This window comes from Phaethon aethereus (genome assembly GCF_964289735.1).
Source record: "Phaethon aethereus genome assembly, chromosome: 5".
Lineage (NCBI taxonomy): Eukaryota > Metazoa > Chordata > Aves > Phaethontiformes > Phaethontidae > Phaethon > Phaethon aethereus.
This window is the reverse complement of record NC_138579.1, coordinates 43,883,075-43,908,011: the sequence shown is the minus strand read 5'-3', so window position 1 is coordinate 43,908,011 and position 24,937 is coordinate 43,883,075. Positions and strand designations below refer to the sequence as shown.

Here is a 24,937-nt window from a genome sequence, read left to right as displayed (position 1 = left end):
TGCAGCACTGAAAGAATTATTGGTGTTTTCATGTGGTAGAGAGGTTTCAGCAAGTCCTTGAATGGTAGAGTTGGAGACAAGGGAAGCATTGTCTAAACAGATGAAGGGGATCTTCCTTGTTTTCCAGCCTGCTTTCAACATTTCAGGCTTGCAGAGGCCGTCCTTATAGTTCTTGCACCAAGAAGTTTGTTGTGACGACAATCCCCTTGAAAGGGTGCAATCGCGTTTGCAGGGACTGTGCTGCTCACACCTGCAGGGAAATGGCCATCTACAAACACAGGGGAGAGCAGCCTTCCACGGGAGGCACTGGTAGCTGGCCTGAAGGTGTTGAAAGTCAGAAGGTTCTTGGGGATGCAGTCACTGTAGGAAGTGATGGAAGAGAAGGGGCTGTGGGGAACCCCATGGCCGATCCTGTTCCGCTCACAGGCGTTATAAAGAACAGCTCAGGTTGCCTATGGGGACTTCAGTGGGAAACGTTAAATTAATTCACTCTGTGAATTGAAGGTTCTTTGCTTCACAAGAGGATCTATCTCTCTGCAAAAGCCTAGTGTAGAGAAGACAAAAATGCAGGTACTTTCTCTGTAACTAGTCTCGACATTATTTTCCCTTCTTCCTTTCCCAGTGCTCCTGCCCTTAAAGGTTTACCTTGGCCAGCAACATTAAAATAAAAGCCGGTGCCACGCAGACAAGAACTTCCTCAAAGAAACATATACCCTCATTGTAACTCCCTTCCCCAAAGCTGCTCCCGATGCAATGGGAAAGGCTCTCAGGAGGACTCAGCAGCCTGTCATCCTTTCCCTTGCTTTGTTCCACAGGACCGGTGGTTAGTCACAGCCCGATGAGGTCCCTCCCTGTCTCCTTCCTTTGCCACATCTTTGTGCCGTCACTTGCATCCGGGTCTCGCCCCTAAACCACACCAGGAGGTTTAACCGGAGGCAAATACAACAAAACAAGCAAGCAAACCTGTCTGCCAAGCGTTAATTACACACAGAGCGGTTCCTAGGTAACGCGCAGCAGAATGGATTCATCTGCAGCAGCCGGTGGGACAAGGTGCTGTCAAGAAGTTGTTGCAAGCGGTGATGCCATGGAGCTGGGCTGCACAGCGGGGCAAAGGGGACCCGGACCAAGTCTTCCTTGTTTTTCTGCCTGTTGGGGTCACTTCCTTCTGGTAGGTGGGCATCCACCTGCCAGCGGGTGCTGGGGTCTCCGTAGCAATCACAAGAAGGCAGGTGATGCAGGCTCCTGCCCCGAGCGTGTTACAAGCCATGCGTGTCTAAGAGCTCTTATAATCTTAGTCAAATATTAAACTACAGTGCAGTTTACCCCCCTGAGTCACCTCCTGAATAGTTACTGCAGGACTGAGAGCAGACACTTCTCAAAGACAGACAAAAGTTAATGATGACTCACGGCTTCAGGACCCCTTAAAAAACACTCCCAAGTCATAAAATCACACACCCTACTTTCCCTTCACACGAATATGAATAACACACAGCTCAGCTGAAGCCGTGGGAAATTATTCGTTTGGCAGAAGGGGCACCGCAGAGGGCTGCAGTGGATTTCTAGGTTAGGAGGGCAAGGAGCGGGTTACCGAGCTGGAACGAAAGCTGCTGCAACAGTGAGAGGTTCCTAGTAGAAGTCCTTCATTTTGGGACTAATCTCAATTAAAATTTAAATTACTGAATCTCTCCAGAAGAAACTGGGCATATTTAGAAACTGTGCTACTGGCACAGAGGTGGGATGCATTGCTCCCATGGTGAAGGGCCAATAATGTGATAAGCCAAACTGACAAGCCAGACCCATCTGCCAAACAGAAAAAAAACGGGTCAAATTTAAGAATATAGAAAATATAAAAAGTAAGATCACATACTTAGGAGATTGTCATAATAAATCTTAGCTGGGGGATGATCAGCTGAAAAGGGCAGAAAGAACAAGACCAAGATCCATGAAACACATACCATTCATAAGATGGCTCTGCAGTGAGCCTATGAACGTACTAACACGATCCCAAGATTTATTCAGCAAGATATTTCAAGCACAGACAGAGAAGATTAAATACTTGATAATGGTCATCCATTCTTTAGACTGTGGCATAGAATTCTGTAACATATTTAATAATAAAAACCCTGGAACTGGAAAACGTGCAGAAAAAAAGGCCATTAGGATAACAAAGGGGAAGTGGAGACTCTACCACAAAAGAAGGGATTGAATGATCACGGCTTGCTTGCACTAGCAAACTGAAGACTAAGTTAGGATATGATTTCACTAAAATAAATACAGCCGAAGAAGAAAAAAGGAGAGAAACTTTTGAAATGAAAGGACAGTACTGCACAAGAAAACTGAATATAAAGTAACTATAAATCCATTTAGGGTGAGCAGCAGAAAACCTTGCAGTTTTTAGCACAGCCTCCTGCTGTTAAAATCCTCTACTCTTAAGGCTAGGATTGATCAGCTTATGAAGAGGCTCACCCCTTCATAAACATCTGAAAAATAGAAAAAGGCTAGAGATGCCATTCCAGGAGTCCTCCCAGCTCTACATTTGTAGGAGTTCTGTTACCTGGCACAAGCAGAAGAGACACCATGTCCTTCAGGTTTGCAGGAAACCCTTGACAGAGATTTTGTAACACAACACTACTGCTGAGGTAGATTGGATTACTGCCAGTTAGACAAAAATACCAAATCACACCGTTTAGGGGCAGTTCTGCCAGTGTGGAGGTCCAAGCACGGTCGCTAGTTTGTGAAGGGGACGGGGCCAACTGCTCCCTGAGCAGCCTGCTCCTGCGTCAGGGAACCGCACTGAATCTCATCCGGGTCCAGACACAAGGCTTTAAATATTTATCCAGGAAAAATATCTCCTCCAGGTTAAATACAAGAGAGAGCCCTCAGCAGAGTGCCTCAGGCAGTGCAGAATAAAAGAAGGAGACAACCTTGTTTTTACTTGTCCTGCATGTATTTAGGAGCTGTGCAGGACAGCAAGGCCACCTCTCCCTTTACCACCTGCACGGTCTGCAGGCAGGTCCTAAAGACCTGGTATAGAGATGGGGTCTGACTGTGGAGTGGCAGACACCCATGCTTCTTCTGACAAAGATCCGTGTAGCCAACAGGGAAAACAAGCATCTGTCTGCTCTGTAGACATGCATGTTTCCTATTGCCCTACCATCTATTTTCATGGTTTAGGCTTTGCCTATACTTTTTTTTATAGCCTACCATAGCCAGATCAAAGCAGTTCCCTTTTTCAAACAGAAGTCAGTACTATACACAAATGTCAGCATCAGGCCGTAGAAAGTCATGAGAGGTACTGAAAAATAATATTCCCACAATATTATGTTCCTGTAGTGTTTGCCTGTGACAGCCAGGAGAGGGAAACGTGTCTAAGAACTCTCAATAAATCCCAGGAGGTTACACAAGGGTGGATCAGAGGTACCGAAAGAAGCAGCAAGAACTGAAATGCTGGACACCAGAAATGGCCCCCAAAACTGTAAAGCCATCTTCGATGCATAGCTGCTGCTCACCATCTCTTTTTGATGATATGCCACTCAACACCATCTCACATTTGCTGCTGTTGCTTTAAGTGATGCAATATTTCATTACAAATAATGTCCAAGCAAATTACAAGCACTCCCTGCTCTCCTAAGGACTACAACAGTCTACAGACTACAGCTACAACAGAGGGATAAGAACAGTTTACCCCGGGCTTTAGGACTGTTTACAGGCAGAGTGGGTGGATGACACCGGTGTATCTGTTGAACAGAGGAATTTGATCATGGATCTGCAAGTAGAAGCAGGAAGGGAGAAAATACATGGTTATAGCAGGCAGGTTTTCTGCTCCCGTCTCCCCTGGAGACAGCACTGTCCTGCAAGGCAAGGGCACTGTAAACAGGCCGTGACTGATCTATCTGAGATTCAGGAGGATAGTGAAATGTTGCTCATCAATGGGGGGTGATTACCAAAAGTTTTCACTGCTGCTTGTGCCAAGGGCCCTGCCACGCAGGCAGCCTCCAGGCACGCTACCGAGGGCTTTCACTCAAGAGGAATATTGTGTCCTCACAGCAGGGGATTCATGACTGCAGATGCCTGCAACTGAGCACGAAACCCCTCGCCGCAGCAATGGCAGCGGGCACTGTAGATGCGGCTGGAAGGTTGACACATGCGGGCTAGCAAAACCTGGGCTAGTGGTGCTCAGCACCGCGCAGCTGGCCACACTGGAGCATGAGGGCTACCGCAGGAGGGCACGTACCGTGTGCTCCCTGATTTTCAGTTCCTTCGAAGCATCCTAAGCACAGGGATGCAACAAGCGCCCGGCTGGTGGGATGCTCATTCGGAGTGGGTGCCCTTGCACCGATGCGAGCGGGAGTACCGCTCTGGGCTCCCACGGGGGGAGCGCCTTCGCTCCCTGCGCCAGAGGAGTGGAAGATGGTATCGGGCTGGCTCTCCTCCCCTTCCTCTTACGCAATTCAGCATGCAGGGAGTGACTGGATTTTTTTTTTTTCCCTCCCTCTCAGGGAGTTGGTTTTCACTTCCTGCACTCTCCGTGCCTTTGTCTCCGCTGGACGCAGCTGAAGGCACACCTGAGGAGTGAAGGAGCGGGGGGGACGAGGGGGACACCCCGCTCCCGGCATCAGTTTCACCTGAGACCGCCCAGGTGGGGGGCTGAGAGCGCATGCCAGGGGATGAGTTGCAGGGTGGGGGGGTACGCTGGCCACCCCGGCGTGAGCAGGGACCGAGGACAGAGGCTGCGCTCTGGGAGGTCCTTGCTCACCCCGGGGTGGCATGCCCCTGGCCACCGTCCCCCTTAGCTTCATCTGTCTTCTCCCTTGCTTTAGGAAAGGATTAACCTCTCGAGGCGGTGAGGATCGGGCTGCCGGGATGGCCAGAGGGAGTCCGGGTCCATGGCTTGTGCTCTGGGTCTGCTTGGTGCTGGCACTGGACTTCGGCGATGGGCAGGAGGAAAAACCCTTTGGTGAAACGTGCCTGGATGACTTTACAGCAGGCATGCCGGATTTGGTGCTGGATACAGACGCCTCCGTCCAGAATGGAGCCACCTTCTTGTCATCCCCCATTGTCCATCGGAGCAGGGACTGCATGAGAGCCTGCTGTAAGGACCCTGCTTGTAACCTGGCTCTTGTGGAGCAGGTCCCGGGCACGGAGGAAGATCACATTCAGGGCTGCTTTCTCCTCAACTGCCTCTACGAGCAGGCTTTCGTCTGCAGGTTTGCCAGGAAGATCGGCTTTCTCAACTTCTTGAGGAAGGACGTGTACGATTCCTACCTGGCAATGCAGGATCACGGATCTAGTGGTAAGGTGCCCATAATGGATCTGTGCAAACCGGGGCTGGAAGAGCACTAATGGCCACTGGTGCCAGCTCCTCCAGCCCTCATTTGTGCAGCTGTGCTGCCAAATGGTCAGGATAAAGTGGTGTTAAAGGTGGGGTTTCTATATGCACCTCTGCCGCAGAGGTTTTCCCTAACTTTGATAAGCTCACTTAAGATCTGTGCCTCAGTTTACCCTATTAGTAAATGAAGAGGGTATCATTCTTTAGCCTATTTGAAGCAGGTGGAGCAAGTGTTTACCAAATGCAGGCTGAGTTTCTGATACTTGACAATGTAGAGCAAAAGGTATTGGTTTTCTTCTCCCTCCCCCCAGGCCTTTGAGGTTGGAAAGTGAAATCCTCTAAAAATCTATACATCACCGCGTTTTAAAGGGCTGCATTAATCTCTTAATTGCTCAGGGGCTGGAGGCAGGACGCAATCCACTTACCTTTCATTTTGCTACAGCCTGAATCTTCTGAGCACCAGCCTGGACGGTGAGGTGTTTTGGTATTGCTCTGCTTGTTGGGGCAGGTCCTTGCTGCTGCGGGGTGGGGGGAGAGGGAGCAGCTTGGGGGGGGGCGGAGGGGGCTGACTGGAAAACTCCCCCTTTGGAGGTGGGTTTCTCTTCCCCAATCCCTGGTTCCTTGCTCTGAAAGGTTGCACCTCGACCCAGAAAACAAACTAATCTGGAGCTGGCTGATTGCCATGTGCTCTGCTGTCTGCAAAGAAATGCGGCGTGTTCAGAAACGATGAAAACATGGCAATTCCTCCTTTTGCCTCCTCCTTACATGTTTTGGAGGAAGCCTAATGAGGCCTGAATGTCTCTAGCCTGGCTGGGTCTTTGGCAACCGTAATCAGTTTATTCTATCTTGATGCATGGGGATATCTGCACGGGGAATCCTCCTCACGGCCCCTCTCAGCCCACCCACGGTGGGGATGGAGGGGATCTGTGAAGATGACAAGGGGAGCAGCCAGGTGGGCGCTTGGGCTTGGGCTGGACCGTGTGAGCTGAATAGGTCTTTGATCTTCTGCTGGGATGTGCCAGCCTGCAAGGCTTGTAGGTGCTGGCGGTGCGAAGTGGCACCAAACCCCACACTGACCGCTTTTGTCTGCCCTCAGTAGCAGCATAGGGGTTTCGGAGGAGGGAACGGCTCCTCTGGAGCACCCCTTGGGTGTCGCTGGTTTGAGCAGCGATGCAGCAGAAGTGGTTCTCCTGTCCTCTGTCCCTGCTAGTCGCTTCCCACCCCATTTTAGGGCCTTCTTGTGAATCTCTATCTCACGGTTGCAGTCGTCATCCTGCGTCTCCATTCCAGGCTGAAAATCCTTTCCGAGGGAGCTGCAGGAGCTGAAGCTGCCCGCATCTCCAGGACTGGGGGTGACATGCTGGCAGCTGTCTGAACTCCTACATGCTTTGTTGTAGGAGGAAAAGGGAATGCATCATCTCCAGTACATCCTGATTTCACAAGATTAGATTAAAATACAATGCGCTGTTGAGCAATTCAGCCTCTTCACCTCTGCGGACCAGCACCTCGTACAAGGAGACCGCAACCCCCCTCCTCCCTGGGCTGCTCGCAGGGCCTGGCATCACAGGCGCGCAGGTCTCTAGGAAGGGTCCCTGGGCCACTGAGCGCTCCGTGCCACCAGCAGTGCTGTGTTTGCCACTCCATGGCACCTACCCGGAGCACTCCAGCCACCAACACGCGGGTGCTGCCTTGCAGGCCGTCCCTAACGCCGCTTTCACCGACACCGGCCATGGCTGCAGTGGAGGAGGAAGACCCAGGGGGGTTTATCAGTGAGAAGTGAAAAACATGCCAGAAATGCCACTGGGGATACTCTGCCGAGAGCCTGCCGAGGCGGGCAGGCCCCTCCTCGCTCACGTGGGGCTTGCGCCACGATACTGCTGCGGGTGTAGGAAGGGCTTGGTCCCTTCTACACCCCGTGTTTGCATGCTGGGAGGGTGCAAGGTGCCAGGCAGGTCTCCAGCTTTAGCGACAAGACGCTGGGAAGCTCGCTGCTTCATGTTCGGATCGGGCTGCAACCTTCATGCCGTGCTTTGGTGGGAAATGTGTTTCCCTCCTCTCCTGAAATTTTTAGATATTGTCTTCGATACCAAAAGCTTTCTGAATCACCTTGAATGACATTGGAAGGCTGGCAGGGAGAGGGACGAAGGGCTATTGCTGTTTATTAATCCAGAGCTGAAAAGGAGTTATTTTACTGGAGAAAGAGCAAATAATAACAAGGGCTAAATCCGACCATACGAGCTGAGCCCTCTTCCCCATAGCAGTTGAGGAGGCCCTTAAGAATGCAGATATTGATTGTGGTTCAGATCCAAACAAAAAATCCAAACCAAAACCCCAAGCCCCTGCAGCTGGGATGCTGGAAGCGGGTCCACTTGGGAGGAATGAGCCTGTCTGGGCAGCAAGGTGGGTGCCTGGCTGCCACCGAGGGGGAGAGAGGAAGGGTGCGAAGGTGCAGGTTCAGGAGGCCAAATTAAGGAGCCTCTGGGCACTGAGCATGTCCGCCTGGCAGCATGAGGGAGCTTGACAGCCTTTCCAGACCTTTGGAGGATGGCTGAAGAGGCCAGGTGAACCAAGCGTTAAGGAAGCTGTTTTCAGCATGTCAGGTTTCCTTCCAAATGTTTGTAGGCAAAAAGTCTTGGCCCAGGTTTTGCATTCAAGGCAAGACTGTTTAGTCTTCCCACTGTTGTGCTGTTAAAATGTGAAGCTCTGTGGCTGCTCTGAAGCCTGGGTTATTGTCAACCCCCTGAGACTGGGCTCTGTAGGTTCTTCAAGAAGCTTATATGCTGCTTTATCATCCATCCCTTTATGTGCTGCTGTCAGATGTCCTAGGAGCCTATGCCTATGTGGCAGTCCCCAGATGTCCTCTTCAATAATGATGATTTTTTTTTTTCCTTAGTGAGTAGTGAAATTCATATTTATCCATCCCAGTGGGTGACATTAAACAAAAAAGCCACATATTGCAAGACCCACAGTTCTATTACAGGGAGCAGACTTGTTGAATTAAGAGGTTTATATCTCTTCAGGAGGAGTCTAGATAACACTTGAGAGAGAGAGCACAGCTGGGGGCTGCTGAACAGACAAATTTAATCTTGGAGTGCTTCCTGAGCCTGATGGTGGTAGCTGAAAGCTGGGAGAATATTACAGGGGGAAGCACTGCGTACGCTTGCATGTTCTTGCTCTTGCTCGAGCATCCACAATGAGATTTGGGAACTGAACACAGAGATGGAGGCACCCTTGATATAACGCACTGCAGCCACTCTTACAGCGTCACGACTTCAGAAAAACCTGTGGGTACCGGCAACAATGAATACAGCTGAAATCTAGCTGCTGCAGATCGTCCGAGTATATTTTCAGTATTTTGGAGAACAAGCGTTTCTGAGTCCTGTATAAACTGGTGACGATGGCTTGGCGCTCACCTGTCCCAGCTAACGTAGAGCCTGAAGTCTCTGATGTTTTTGTTAAAAGGCACCATCCTCTTAAATGATTCCCCAGCCTGAACTTTGGTGCGAGTTTTCTGCCTGGCTCATGCGGGAGGGGCAGGCTCACCGTGCACTTTATTGGTAATAATGGAGCCCAGTGTTTAAGTAACTACCTCGAGCTTATTCTGGTCTAGGCAAACCAGTTCTGGGTGTGAAACTGGAAAATAACCTCCCTGAACCTTTGTCCGTTTCTTGAACTGAGCGTTTTGTGGTGGTTGTGAAACGCTCGGTGACACTCTCCTCCTCCTGGTGAATTCAGGGCTTGTGAGTGGGAGACGGGAAGTGCTGGGGAACCCGCAGCGCTCAGGATGTGTCGGCGCCTGCCTCGCCACGGAGAGGGATTTGCTGGATAAAACTTCAGTAATGCGTTCACAAAGGAGAGCTCCCCAAGTTTGAAGCTCATCCATTTTCAAACGTTCGGTCCCACACTGGTTTCTGTTCTGTGGGCACTCTGCGACTGAAACGAGCGGTGCTGTGATGCCGTCTGGGGCTGAGATGGGTCCGGTCACTGGTGTCCCCTTGGCGTGATGCTGCTCAGCCCTGAGCCGGCTGCTCATCCTCCAGCGCCCAGCTCAGGCCGGGAGAGGGGGAACTGCATGTTCAGTTCCCACCCCGCATGTTCAGAGACTCGTGTATACTGGAAGGGCCCTCGGAGACCAGCCGGTCCAGCTCCCTGCTCAGAGCAGGCGACGAGCAGGTTCCGCTCACTGTGAAACTACTGTTTGTCACGCCGAATTTACTGAAGTGCCGCGCGTTGTGGCTGCCCCGTGTCGTGGCTCTGGAGCTATCTAAGGAGACTGGAGTAACAAAGCTCTCTTTACTAAAATGGCGCAAAGTCCCACAGGAGACTCTTTGCCTGCTAAAGCAAATCGAACTGGTTTTCCACACCCTGGGGAAGGATGGAAGGAGCCTGGGGCAGCAGCAGATTGCATTAATCTGAAAATATAACCCTTTCAGTCGTGCTGTATTGTTTTAGAGAGGTTAAGTCGACCTGCTGTGTGCACCTCTTACAAACCGCCATAGAAACCTCTAGAAATTAATGCTGAGAGCTGCTTGGCTCTGCATGAGTTTTCCAAAAACTGTATGGCTTTATCATGACTGCATTTGCTGCCTAGCCAGGATGAATCCCTACAGAAAGAGGCTGTATTTCTCTTTCTCCAGGCAATGTGTTGCATTGCCTTGTTCCCTTCTCCCTCTCCCCCTCCTCGGGCAAATTAACACTGTGGCAGCAGCATCTTCCTTCCTTACCCTTGTTACTATGGAGTTTTCTAGTGTCGATGGGCAAGATTTGATTGAACCCTCCCCTGAAAGCTGTTCGCTTCTGAATGACTTCCCTGGAAGCAAGGTTAGAGCAAAGCTTTAGCGTCTGTGGGGGGAGCCACGCTGCTGCCTGCCCCTGCCCACCGGCTTTAGCAGCGGGCAGGCTCAGCTGGCTTCCGACGCTTGAAATCTCTGAGGTTGCGTGTCTCACGGACGCTGGAATTTGGGTGGCCTCATTTCTGCTCCGGTCTCTGCTACTGGCCTGCCCAATGGCTTTGAGCAGTGGCTTTCGTCCCCAGCGAGGTCCTTCCCTTCGCAGTGCCTCAGTGTCCCCAGCGCAAGCGGCACTCGTCGCTCCCGCCGCTGCAGACAGCAGCGGGCTGTGAGAGCCCCTCGGTGACTACGAGAGCGCTTTCCAGCTCTTTATAGTGGCAACCCAAATCGTTCTGAGGTATTTTCAAACATGGCTTTACGGTCGCACGTACGCAGGGTGTATCTGCACGAGCGCTGGAATGGAGGAAATCTGGTTTTCTGTGAATTCGTGTCTCGAGGGCGAGAGCTGATATTTGAGCTCCAAATGAGAAATCCCGAAACTGGGAGCTTTGCAAGTGCTTTCTGCTGTGGGGTTTCACTGGTGCCTGCATGTCCGGGTAGCAAAACCCTAGTGCGGTCTCTCCCTCCACCTAGGTGCATACTTTTGCAGCCCTTGTAGGAATTTAATATCTTTTAGATTCTTGTTCCGCCATCAGCTTTGGTTCAAGTTTACTCATTTTTAGAGGTGAAGCCAGACAAACGACTGACTGCGTAAGCCTTAAAACTAGTTGAAATTTTTAAAAAGCAAAAAACAGGGACGAAGGCATGAATACGCTGTGAGCCATAAAAATTTGGTTTTAAGCATTTTGGATTTACTCTATCAAGCTTTTCTCCGGGATCATAAAGAAAAGATATTTCCCCTTCTGATGTATTTTATAAATGGAAACTGAATGCTGAATGTGTCACTTAATGATGTGACTCCAGGAGTATGTGTTCCACAGCAAAGAGCACAACACAGAAGAGCATCATAAAGCTTTAATCTCCCTGTTAATTACAGTTTTACAGCAGAAACTTTCCATAGTCAAAAGAGCATTATAGCAAAGGTAACTTTCATTTTTCAACCAGACTCTCAAGGCAAAACAAACTGAATGGAGAATCTCCCTTCTACGAGCAGTTTGTTGATACTCACTCTGGCTCAGTCAGAAGGTTATGAAGCTCAGGTGGAGAACAGCCACGTTGCCACTGAAGGCTTCATACAGTCAGTGTGGCAGCAATCCTCCAAAGCCACTGAGCTTTCAGACATCCTAAGGAGAAAAGGGAAAGACTTGAAAATGAAATCTTTAATTTCTAGTGGGAGTTCCTCTTTGGCAGTCACTGCAGATAAGCAAATACTCTGACTATTTTTCTGGAAGTGAGGAGGGTCGGGGAATTTGGCTAATTAGAGATGGGATCTGGAGAAGTTGCTCACCCATTGATCAGAACTGAGCTTTTACTTCACTGTGCAGTCCACAACCCAAAGTAGCTAAATTGACCTGTGGAGAAACATTTGGCCTGCAAAAATTTTTTTTTAAAGTGCTTGACATGCTTAAAAATGTCAAGGAAAAACATGATTTGGAGTTGTGAGTTAATGATCGGCCTCTGTGTTGCTGAAGAACTGGTCTTCCCTTGTGCAACTGCGCCCATCTCCTGGGCTCACCCTGGCAGGAGGGTGGTGGGCAGCAGGCTGCATTTCTCCCTGGCAGGCTCATGGCATTTGCCTGGCAAGAATGGCAGGAACGTTCCCTCCTTCCAGAGCTCGTAGTGCTGTGTACAAGTTGCTTGTGGGGCTGTTTTTCTCTGTTTGGTTTGGAAAGTGTTGCCAGCTCCAGTCATGTCTTTCGCTTGTGAATGTTCTCATGGCAAGACCACTTGAAAATAAAGCAAAACTCCATTTATTTGTTCCAACCAAGAGGTGCCAGGCTCTCTTGGCCCTGCTGGTGTCTTTCAGCAGTCTCTGTGCCTGACTGAGACAGGACCCATCACTCTGGCATGCAGCCCTGAGGAAGGAGTGGCAGGGAGGTGTGCCTCACCCAAAGATGAGAGGACACCAGCGTGAGCATCTCTGCTTGTGTTGTCTTCCTGGCCTCTTTCAGTCCAGCTGGGTCTCCTCTGCCTGTTTTGGTGGTTATAGAATTATAGAATCATAGAATCATTAAGGCTGGAAAAGACCTTTGAGATCATCAAGTCCAACCATCAACCCAACACCACCGTGCCCACTAAACCATGTCCAGAAGTGCCACGTCTACACGTTTTTTGAACACCTCCAGTAATGGTGACTCCACCACATCCCTGGGCAGCCTGTTCCAATGCCTGACCACTCTTTCAGGAAAGAAATTTTTCTTAATATCCAATATTTAGCATCACCGTCAGTCCCCCAGAAGCTTTCCCAACAGGTTGGATCAAGCTCAACAATACGAGCTTGATCCCGTATTGTTCCCACCCAATACTTACATGAAAAGATGGAGTAAAAGACAAAACCAGTGACAGACTACAGAGAGTACACAGACCGGTGCGATAAACGTAACCAGAAGCCCTGGAGCTGCACAAGCTAGAAGTGGCTGACCTCTTCTCGCACAGTAAAGCCGCAGCCCCGTCAGCCCGGTGAGGAGGGAGGTAAGCTGCAGGGGGAACCTCAGAGGGCTGGTTATGCTCATAACCCTCCCCAATTCTGCAGCCAAACAGGCTGAGCGCAATGCTCGAACCCGTAAACATGGGAAAGTTTGTTTCCCCTGTGACTTTCTGGTGGCAGCAGCATTTGTAAGACCAGGATAGAATGCATATGTCTTCATTTGGTAAAAGATACTAGAAAATAGAAGATTCTGGGTGGATTTGGGGTAACTGATCTGGAACACGTGTTGCAAAGCTCTCTATCCTACTGAATTTAGTCATGAAAGAACTAAAAAGTAGTTTGGTTTGAATGTCAGTTTTGTACATATGCCTCATATTAAAGGTCCCTTCAGTAGGCTCTAGCAAGAGTCAGCATCTGGAACCTGAATCCAGAAACACTCAAACAGGAAATTAGGAGCAAGTCTACAACAGTGAAAATAATGAGCTGATGGAGTAGTTTTCTAAGGTGTTTGGGCACTAATCCTCTTCTTCAGTCACAGTCGATATAACACTGTAATGGTAGAGTGATTTATATCTAGCTTATAAAGACGATCGATGCCTTTACAAAAGACTCAGGTTGAACTTGAACACTATGTCCTGGACTTGGTGTGAGCACTACCAGGTAGAGTTTTATGGGCTGAGTTATGCAGGAAGCCTGCGATCAGAGATGTTTGGGCCGAAAGGAGTTACGAGTCAGGCTCAATGGTGTCATTGTATAGGCTGTTCTTGCTGGCACAGGCAGAGATCAGTTTTCATCTCTCACACTTACAGGCTGGAAAAGTGTTTAATGGATTGTGGAGGCTGCTGGTAAGCTAATCCATGGAATGGCAGAAAAATAATGATCTCATGAGTGACATTTGTGTGGGTTTTTTTAAGGTATGTGTGTCAGAGAGTGGGGTGGAGGAGGGATATTTCCCATCCAAATCCCACATTGGATAGCTCTGGTTAAGTACGCTAACATAGTGCTTAGAGATGGTGGTAGGAATGATGAGAGTCAGTTCCACATTCTTCAACACCCACATCAGGTCATCTCCCTAAGTGAAGGGTGGAGATTGCTCTCTGCTGTTTCATGAGGACGTGGTCTGACGGTCAGAAGCACAATGGCTGTAGCCACTGGGACACCCTCTTATGGCGGTTCCTGTGGGAAGAAGTGGCCAGGGAGCCAACTGGCTCAAAGGCACTGCCAGAGTGGGTTGCGGAGTTACTAAATTAGTGAGGGCAGTAATAACGGTGTGGATTGCCTGTTCCTTGCCCAGGCTGCAAGAAGCACAGCCGTATAAAAGTGTTTTCATTTCAGTGGTTGAAGTCTGTATTGATTTAGCATGGAAGAATCCCCCTCCCTTGTCTTCCTGTAATGGAAACAAGGACTGGACCCTTCAGCCTCTTAGCCGAGCCTTGTTCTGCATTTCTTCTGCAGCTGACAATCCTCCCATAGCCCGCACTGGCATGGACATGAAGGTACAGCCCGGGGAGCCAGTGATGCTGAGAGGCACAGAGAGCACGGATGACCGAGGGATAGTCAGCTATCAATGGAAACAGGTCCTCGGTGACCCCTCCGTGGAGATGAAGGTAGGGAGCTGCAGGAAGGATGCAGCTTGCTCAGTGTCACCTGTGGTCTGCACTAGGTTGGGCTCTCACAGCCACTGACTTAGAAGTCACCTTGTCCTTCTCTCCTCAAGCCAGTCCACCCATGAGCCTGTTCCCAGGAGCTTTGGAGCACTCCTTGTGGTTGCCCTCACCCTCTCGCACACTACTGGGATGTGGCACTTCTTGGTCTTACCGCATCTCAGGCTCCCTGCAGCAGGACGCCATCTCAAACCTTCCTGAGCAGCACCTGGTCTGCCTGGGTGGGAGCACCCGAGAGGGCAGCAGCTTCGATGCAAGAGCTGCCTCTGTTCCCAAGCTTCTGTAGTTCAGTGAGGGGCCTGCCCTTATTTTTGCTCTGCTCCACTTTGGTGCTTCCCCTCCTCTGACTCTGAATAATCCAGTTTCTGGCTCTGCTTCTGTTCCCCTGGGGCTTTTCCTGGACCTTGCCTGTCTTCAGAGCGTAGGTTCCTCCTCCTATTTTATCTGAGCCGGAGCTCAAGTCATGATTCCTGACTGGCTCCGAGATCTCTGGGGTGTGAACACTGCCTATCTGATAGAATTTAAATGTGAATTGTGGCTTTAGAAGAGTAAATGATTACTGTTAAGCTTCTGCAAAATGCTCTGGAAAGCTTTGGAGCTCATATGGAGCTCTTGTGGCACCTTTTGGAAGAATTGGCAAATAAGTGCATCTGGCCCACAGCTAATTTTGAAGACCAATGTCTAGGGTGCTGAGTGGGATGTGGAAGTCTGGAAGTGCTCCTTTCCTCTTCCTTCCCCATCGCCCAACCAAAGCAACTTTCAGGGGAAAAATAATCCTCAAGTATGATGCTGTGTTAACTACATTAAGATGATATATGGCAATGCTGTGTTCTCTTGAAACCTAACCAAAAAGGCAGATAGCATGGAAATGGAGGGCCAATATTGTTAGCAAATATAGGGAAAAAGTTTGTGTCAATAATATCACAGCTTTCTATTCTGCCAAAATAATTCACTCTCTTTTAGAAACCTCTCAGCAGGCAAATAAATAGGCACTCGTTTCCATGTCTAAAACTAAATATACTTGTCATATTCAAAATAAAAGAGTATAAATACTTAAATAGTTCTTGAATACACCTAGCTTATTCCCTATGTACTAAGTAAAATAAAAACTACAGGTATTTCAGTCCTCTCCAAAGATTTTTTTTTTCCCCTCGTGCCTTCACAATGCCCCAAAATATGAAATATCTAATTACACTTGTGGTACTCTTTCTCTCTGCTATTCCAGCTGGACACCAGCCCATGGATTTCGGGCGCATTGCATAGCACTGAGACATTTTTCATGCCAGACATCTGCTTGGGGGTTTCCAGCCAAGCTCCTTTCTTTCTAATGCAGGAACATGGGCCTTGCATGGCTTCACTCCTTCATTAGAGGTAACTTCTTCTGCATAAGCCTTTCTTTTGCATTCTCAGAAGCACGGAGAAGATCAGGTAGAAATCTCCAACCTACAGGCGGGAACTTACGTCTTCCAGCTTACTGTCATGGACACTGCACAACAGCAAGACTTCACCAACATCACCATTATGGTGCTGAATTCTGAGCAGACTGAAGGTGAGCCTGAGCCCACAGATGTCTAGCTGGAGTCCCCAAGCCTGGGTGCTGCTCTGGCATTACTAGTGGTCTTCTCAGAGGGGTAGATGGGAAAAGAGCACAACCAAGAGTCCAGACTTACGTGTCAGCTTTTCCCAGTGAAAGCCTGCACCTGGCCAGTAGTGGAAGGTCTCCGCATTCACAGTGGTCCATTTTAGGATTTTTCCATCCTCTTGCAGAGAGGTGGCCTGCAATAACCCCATCCTCTCTGCATGTCATTGCCTTCTTCTGGGTGACACCAGAGTGGCTGAAGCCTGGGGTGCAACTGAGAGTGTAAGACAGGAGAACCTGAAAAGTCTTGTTGACTCCATGGTTTTGCTGTGAAGACCCTAATTCCCTTAAGTCGCAGGATAGGTGGAGCCGTCTGCATGACATTCAGAGTGTGCCTAGCTTTATTTATATGTTTTACTTTAATTGCCTTGTTTAATGATCAAAATGTTCAGCATTACAAGTGCATTAGGAGAAAGGAGTTCTTGGACAAAGGGTTGACTAGTAGCTAAGCAGTGAATTTCTCCTTCTACCACAGGCACCATAAAAATATAAGAACAGCCATGTCAAGTGACACTAATGGTCTGTCCAAAATCCAATACACTGCATCCAACAGTGTCCAGAGGTTGATACTTTGAAAAGAGTACAAGAAAATGACATAGTAAATCCCTACTGTGCTTGGCTAGTCTAGTCCCCAGGGAATTTGCAGCTGGGAGATTTTTTTAAGCAGAAGATGGTGTCTTTGTGTTTAATAGCCATAGGTGAATCCCTTTTTGACCTCATGCAATCTTTGCACAGCAGCAACATCCTGAAGCAAGGAGTTTCACAGCTTAACTATGTGCTGTGTGGAGAAGAAGCTCCTTTTGTTTTATGGACATGGCACCTTCTAATTTGATTTTGTGACCCTGTCCTTCATATAAGAAAATATATAACATGATTCCCTACTCACCTTCTCCATGCCACTCAAGATTTTATAAGTCTTTCAGACAAGTGTCCACACTGTTGACGAACTTTCCTTTGGAAGATTTTCTCCTTTGTGTATGTGCAGGCAAAGCAACCTAACCAGAGCCTTTTATGTTAACTTTCTTGACAGAACATTGTTTGACTCCTAAGAAGGTGGGTTGGTGTCGGGGATCTTTTCCACGTTGGTTTTACAACCCAAGTCTTCAGCAGTGTGAGGAGTTCATTTTTGGCGGCTGCAAGCCGAACAAGAATAACTACTTACGGGAAGAGGAGTGTCAACTCGCCTGCAAGAACGTTAGAGGTGAGTCTTCTTCAAAAATCAGCCCTCTCTTTCTCATAGGATTGGGATGACGCTGTGGGCAGGTACTGCAGCTTCTTGGCTCACAGCTAGTTAGAGCCCAGAGAGCTGAGGAGACCAGGTTCATTATGGATAGGGAGTCCTAGTCCTACACTGCCAACATATCTGACCCAGCACCTGGAGCACTGTTTCCCTGGTCAGTGTCCCTGGTGTGTCTCTGGCTGCAGAAACCCTCACCAAATCTTCGTGTCGCATCTGAAACCTAAATTCAGAGGGTAGCATTGTGCTATGTGGGAGCCAGAAGTGCTTCACCCCCAAAATGAAATTAATCTTCCTCCTTGGCACCCTCTTAGCCAAGTGTGAGAATGACTTAGTGCTGCCTCAGACAAATGGGCTGAGCCTCTGCCAGGCCCTTTGCAGTGCACAGCTTAAGGAGGAGGCAAAAGCCTTGGAAAAGAAAGACTGTTTGAGAATGGTCTAGCTGGTGGTGGGAAGTTCCACTGTGCCCCTCCAGGCCTGCCTCATGTGGGTACTACTCGTCTGTGGTCTCTGGGTGGTGGGCATCCCTATTTCCCCTCCCTAAACCTTACGGAGCTTACTTCCAGAAAATATGCATGAGAGATATGAAGGCAATATAAAGCTGAGATATGTGAGATATGAAGGCAATATAAAGCTGATTTTGATCTGACAAAATGATGTGGTGGTAAATGTATTTTATTTTTTCCCTTGTCTCTTCAGGTTCTGTTGGTGGGAGACAACAGCCAGGTGAGCCTCCTGTACCACAACGTAATCCTGCTGTGAGCTCAGGCTCAATGTCTCACGTCCACTCCTGTGGCTTTTGATTAGCACTCAGTCAGTGTAGAAAGTGAGGCACTGGAGACTAATTTCTTTCCCAAGCCTTTCACTTTCACATCATAGGATAATTCAGGTTGGGGATTACCTCTGGAGGTCATCTGGTCCAACCCACTACTCAAAGCAGGGCCAGCTTTGAGTCACACTGGGTTGCTCAGGACTGCATCCTGTCCAGTTTTGGATATCTCTGATGAGATTTTACACTGTCTCTGGTCAAACTGTGACAGTGTTTGGTGACACTTACAACTTTTTTCCCCTTATACCAACTCACTTTCCCTTGTTGCAGCCCATGTCTGTTGCTGCTCACCCTACTGCTCTGCACCTCCAAAATGAGTCTGTCTCTGTCTTTTTCCATAACCTTATGCTAGGCCTTGTGCTCCAGCCTCTTGCTGAGTCTCTACTGGATTCACTCCAGTATGCCAATGTCTTTTGTGCACTGGGGAGCTCAGAAGTGGGCACAGTTCTCAGCACTTGGGACTAACTGTGGAGCAGAGGGGAATAACTGCTCTCCTCCATCAGCTCTCGCAGCCCGGTGTGCAGGTTTCAGTTTACTTTTCCTAATTTAATACCCCATGCTTGGGCAATATCTCCATATTCTTCTTGAGTAGCTCTTTCTTGCTTCCACCTCCTGTGTACTTCTTTTTTTGAGAGGAAGCATGGCTGGTCCCAGAGCAACGTTTCATTTATAAACAATAAATTATTATTTTTTTCTTTTTTCCGAGGCCAGGGTGGCACTGAAGAGAAACCTTAACCCATCTGCCTTGTTTCTTGTTTGCCAGCTCTATCAGCAGTTTTTAAGTCCTTCACAAAGCATCTATGTGGCAGGGAGACACAATGAATTTTAATGAGGTATCTGAACTGTTTCTGATGCAGTGTGCAATGGGAACTGTCAGTCCCCCTTCTTCAGATGCAAGGACGGCTGCTGCATTGATGCCTATCTGGAGTGTGATGAAACTCTGGACTGTGCTGATGGATCCGACGAGATGTATTGTGAACAATGTAAGTACTTCAAATTCTGGCTTAGATGACAGTATCTGCCCAGGGGTGAGTGCAATGTAAATTGCAGGTGTTGACTCAATGCTTTTTGGTGCCTTCTGTTCTTATCTCCTGACCCTGCATTACCTTTTCCCCCAGTATTATATTTGCAGGTTCTGCCATCTCCCATATCTCTGCTGACTGCAAGAGCTGATCTTCCTTCTGGGATGTTTCTTGCCTCTTAAATACTCGTCGTCTCTCTTCTCTGCACCTGTCTGTAAGACTTCAGAGCCTGTCCTCCCCTCCCCTTCCAACATTGTTCTTACTGAATGACCTTACCTGCTCTCACAGAGTTGGGAGATGGGAAATGAAACCATGATTTCTCCTAGTCTGTCCAGTGTCACAGTCCCCTTAACATCCTCTACGTTGTGCTAATGTAAATGCACAGTGGCGAGCTGCCCAAGTCTGCAAACCCTCCCTCCCTCCCTTCCTCTTCTGACAGAATTCCCATAATCTGTTTTTTATATGTGGGTGTTTGTTGCCTTTTTAGGTTGCAAGCATACAATTAATCTCTTTTGTCCTCTCATATCCTACACTAGTGCTCTTTCACACTTCTTAAAACCTGGAGTGATAGCAGTTTCCCCATACTTCTTGATGAAAAAAAATAAGAAAGCAGCCTTTGTTTTCCTTAGTTCTGTCTCTGTATTTGTGCAATGGAAATTGGGAATAGTTTCTCGTTATTATGTTTTATTTTTCCCATGTTCCTCTCATAGCTTTGAAATATTGAAGAACCTCAAATTGTATCTCCCTTTCCCTGGCTTGTGATAGCAAAGGAATATGCAGGAAAGCTCTGTCTGTCCATGTCTGCATGGATGGAGGCATTTCTTTTGTATTCAACTCGTGAGAGAAGTTTTAACATGAAATGTTTCTCTCGCAGATGCTCGTGAGTTCAACAGACTGCAGAAAATCAATGTCACACATAAGCAAGGTATGTACCGTCCAGAGCACCCAGGCTGACATCCACTAGCTTTTGTTTTTTAATTCAGTCTGTTGTTTCATGGTAAAACTGCTTCCCTGTATAGTTCCAAAAATGGGTGTAGCATCTGGGGTAGTCCCTGTACTAAAAATGAACCAGGGCCTCTTCTCTGACCTTGAGGACAGCCGTTTATAGCAGGCTTTCAACTATCCTGCCTAAACTTTTTCCACCCAAGCAGGTCTCATGCATATTGCCTGTTGGGCACAGTACCTGGCCTGTACAAAACCCTGCAGCACCTTTTTGGAGATAGTGCAAACCAAAGCAGTGTGGGGGACACAACAATGGCATAATACGAGTAATCATATGCCTGTGCTCGATCCCGTACCTTTGCCTTGCTTGCACTAGTGTAGACAGTGGCACCGTCACTGGGCTAAAAGAGTATATCCCAAGTCAGCTTATTTGCAGCTTGCTTGTAGAGGAGACCTGAGCCAAGCAGTGGTTTCTGTGTCCAGTTCTGTTCCCTTCTGCCTCCAGAGGAGGACAAGTCGTTTCTGCAGGGGATTGAATCCAAGGTCTAGCATGACTGCATGTTCTGATGTTCCTTTTTCTTCCTTGATAGTTGGGTTTATGGGCAGGTGGCAGCTCACCTTGGCGATTGGCAATGCCAGTTTGAGCACTTGGCAACTGGGCAGTGGGGACTTGGGAACCACTGCTCTGGCCACGGATTCCCTCTGCCATGGTGCTTGTGCTCATCTGTTGTGAGCAGAAAATGTTGCTGCTCTGGGAACACACTGCGTGGGCTACAGCACCTCTCCGTTGCCTTGCCAGGTCACTGTGTGGACTTGCCTGATACTGGACAGTGCAGCGAGAGCATCCCCCGCTGGTACTATAACCCATTCTCTGAGAAATGTGACCCCTTCACCTATGGAGGCTGTGGTGGCAACAACAACAACTTTGAAGAAGAGGAAGAGTGCATGAAATCATGTTCAGGCATCACAAGTAAGCAGACATAGTAATTACGGGCTGGAGTTCTACTGATCAAAATATGAAAATCACTACAGATTAAATTCTGTTCTCCCAAAGAGGCAGTGGCTTGGGAGCTTTCAGTCAAAGCAGCTCTATTCTCAAACCTTGGCCATGCCTCACAGTGTTCTTTGACATGACCAATGACTTACAGGGAACGGTCTATCTACAGCATCTTTCTGCAATGCAGCCTGTCGTTTCTCAGAGCTGGAAAACATTTTGGGTGCTGTTGTTGAAAAAGGGACAGAGCAGGATGACAAAACTAACCAGAGATATGGTATGGCCTCTCTAAAGAGAATTTAACTTTATGGCTTGGCTCCAGTTCTCCCCAAGCGAGAGGAGAAATTTTCTGAATTTCTAATTAAGAAAAACTTAGTAGACACATTGTAGCCAGAAGTTTTAAACAAACAAGAGGGAAAGGTTTACACTGTAGAGCTTTGTACATGTTGCTGTGGAGGCCACAGCTGAAACAGGAGGAATTCTGCCAAACTGTATCTGTCAGGAGGCAAACTGTTGCTGCTTTTCTGAAGTGTCACCCTCAGCTACACTGTGCCTCGCAGCCTGTCCTGAGAGCTCAGTACCATGGCTGTCAAGAGGGATGCTGTATGCATTCAGTCACTTCAAAGCACTGGAAATACGCTCCTCAGACACCTGCCTTATTCCTTGTTCGCAGCCTTCTTTGTAAAACTTTTCCCCCCCTCTCTGCTCCCAATTCAGAAGCAGATGCCATTGGCCGGAGATGGGAATCATTTGAGTCCCAAAGTGCTATCTTAAGTGAGTAACAGTTTTTCCTACAGATCTTGCTTGTTGCTTTTACCCTGTCCTGAAAAATATTTTGTCTTTCCTTGCAAATAATAGCCTTCTCTCCCACCCCCCTTTTGAAGCTGTGGGAGCAGTGTGGGATTTGTGGGATGCTAGCAGTGGCAAGATGCTCCTGTGCAATGTGCATCTGTGGTCCAATTTCTCCTTTATTTGTGACTCAGTAGCTTATATCAGAGGCTTCTGATTTTCCTTCCTTCTGGGTATGTGAATGTTGGGTGCTACACTATGGGTAAATCTGACGACCCTATACACCCTCTCTACAACTGTAAAGAACATCAAAGCTATTGAATTACAAGTTCGCAAAAGAATATCACATTAAGGTTGGTGTCCTTTCACCACAGAGCTGTAAGGCCTCTTTCTTCAGTAGGGAACTCCTGAAATTATACCCTTCCGTTCTTCAACCCTGGAGATAGATTGATTTGGTCTTCAAATTCACACCATCTCTCAAATGCATCATGTTTGACTGTCTCCACTGACGATGCAGGAGTGTGGCTGGCTGTAAAAGACCAAGTGCTCACAACACTGCTACGAGCTCTTTCCCTGCAAACTCAGCCTATCCACCACAGCTCACTCCAACAGTGTTATCCCAACCAGGAGGTGCTTTCTGCGACCACCCCTTGGTGGCCTCCCTGTTGACATATGAAGCAAGGCCAGCCTTGCAGAAGGGCGTGATATTCATAGGGCTGTCAAACGGCCAAGCCTGCCAAAGGCACCGAATAGCCTTTAGAGGGCGTGATGCATCTGGGAAATGATGGGAACCATAATTTGGGAGGCAGGCTATACCCTGGCCATACCCTTATGCCATGTGGTTGCTGCCTTTCTTCTTTGCCCGGTTCTGCAGTGACCATCCTACTGTCAGGCCAGCTATTGCCCACCTCTTTGCCAGCACAGCTTCTGCAGCGGCTTTTGTGCTTGCTTCTTCCTGACTGCCCCTGCTGCATCAGAGCTCATGGAGCAGTCCTTCTAACATGTTCATGTATCCCCCACAGGCGCCTTTGAGGTCGTGATTGCCGTGCTCCTCGGTATCTGCATCATGGTGGTCCTGGCGATCATTGGCTACTTCTTCCTGAAGAACAGGAAGAAGAACAGCCGCCGCCGTCAGCCGACCACTGCTACCAACTCAACCCTCTCCACCACAGAGGACACTGAACATCTGTTTTACAGCACTACCACCAAACCAGTCTGACCTACAGCCTCTCTCTCTCCAGCACAGCACTGGGGCACTCCCCAAAACGTCTGGAGTTCTGTTTTTAGACATGGGCCTGTGTCTGAAGGACTCTTCCTCTTCGAAGACATTTGTAGCGTCAGGCCAAGATCTAGCCATGATTTGGCAGTACTAGTGTTTGTGATTGCCTTGGCTAGATGGCTGCCTTGGAAAGTGAGGATCTGGGAGCATTTTGATGCTCTCTGATGTCTATCCCTTCCTAACCTCAAACAATCCAGTGAAACTCTCAGTTATATCTTTCTTCATGCTCAAACCCAGAGCACAACTCCGCTCAGCTTACTGAAGGACCCTGGAACTGGATCTGTGTAGCATTCACATTGGTGAATGGTACAAGCTCATCAGAGCCAGCAATTTGTTGTTTGCAATGCCACTTTCTTCCACCCAACTTTTTATTTTCCTCCCTTTCCCCCAGTCCTCTGCAAGGTGGCCCTGCCTCCCAGCAGTCCTCCTGGTCATGGTGAGCCTCTTGAGGGCTGCAAGATTCACGTAACCATCCAGACCTGCTCCAGGGACTCTGTGACACTCTCCAGTGATTCCTGTTTTCAAGATGGAAGGAAACAGAAATACCTGCTTTAATCACTAGGCTTTGCTTTTTAACAGAAAAGCACACCTAGTTTTTTTTCACCTGGCTGCTGTGTTACAGCCTCCTATATACAATACCTGTTCACCATTTTCTCTCTGTGTGTTGCCCTGGTTGCTTTTCCAGTGTTCAGCCTGAACCCAAACACATTGAGAAAATACCTATTTATTCTCACATGAAAGGAAAGGAAACATCCCTACTTTTCCTGCTGGTGGTGAGGGGAGGGTGGAAGGACCCAGCTCCCTCGCAGCTGGACCTTTGCTGCAGCTTTGATTTTACTGCGCTCTCGTCTGAGCCTGCAGCTTGACCTGAGTCCCTGGCATCTCCCAGAGCACAGGAGTGGGCTGGATACTGCCAGCTAATGTCCCCGGGCTTCCTCGCTCCTGCTGGCCCATCCTTCCCGGTGCAAGATGAGCCCAGCCCCAGGAAGTCCAGAGCTCATCCCTGGACCCGTGGCAGCGTGTGACATCCCCACTTCGGCGAGGTCCCATGTGTTCCCCCATAGGCTGTTTGCAGCGAGGTGCTTCCCAGATCTGTACTGCTGCACCTCTGTTTTCCAGGCTTGTACCTCTGGGAGCTGAGGACTTCTGCTGGGGGCAGAAGCTGCTATTTGTGAAGTGCCTCGTATGCTTTTTTGGTTGTGGGGTTGGCACCAATCCCCAAACTTCCAGTGCCTGCTGCTCTTGGAAAACTCCTGCTGTGAAGGGAGAGGAAATCGGTGTGTGTGTGTTTGCGTGTGTGTGTGCGCGCTTGTGTGCGTGTGTGTTAGAAGTATAAATATATGTATAGACTTTCATTTAAATGCTTGGGCCCTTTCAGGGCCAAGGGCAGAGCGGCTCTGGAAGGCTCTGGTGAAGCCATGCCCAGCTCAGGGCACAGCTCAGGTCCCCTCAAGGGCAGCTCCAGGAGAGCTGCCTTGTTGGGCCGTTGCCTGGGCTAGAAGGGAAGAAACCGCTGACCACAGCCTGCTGGCAATCTGACTGCACGTTTCTCCCCATCATGGGCATCTGCCTCGGTGTCCCTGGGGCTGGTCAGATTCCTCCATGGCTTTTCATGATCTGTCTCGTATCATTTTTTTCATCTCTTTGTTTTTCCCACAGCCTATCATGGCCTATGCAATAAACCTAACATCACAATTTTTTTTTTTTTTGTGCGCTGACTCTGATAATAAAAGGGAATTGTTTGTCTTATCTGACGTGGGAGTGGTGTCTGAGAGGTAATGACCCGCAGAGGGGGCAGGTACGGTTCCCATGCCTGCTATCTCACACCCTTTCATC

The 24,937-nt window shown here is 48.7% G+C and overlaps 1 protein-coding gene across 1 annotated transcript; it reads left to right on the top strand.

The window, feature by feature from the left end:
• Positions 1 to 4,863: 4,863 nt before the first annotated feature.
• On the top strand, positions 4,864 to 23,343 carry SPINT1 (serine peptidase inhibitor, Kunitz type 1; the record flags this gene model as incomplete). The annotated part of the gene is made up of 10 exons (XM_081999859.1): positions 4,864 to 5,293; positions 14,162 to 14,313; positions 15,781 to 15,919; positions 17,040 to 17,210; positions 17,946 to 17,972; positions 18,933 to 19,058; positions 19,972 to 20,022; positions 20,839 to 21,009; positions 21,751 to 21,807; positions 22,845 to 23,343. 10 exons carry the CDS (start codon positions 4,864 to 4,866, stop codon positions 23,039 to 23,041), a joined length of 1,521 nt encoding a protein of 506 aa, XP_081855985.1. The 3' UTR covers positions 23,042 to 23,343.
• Between the last annotated feature and the right edge of the window lie 1,594 nt (positions 23,344 to 24,937).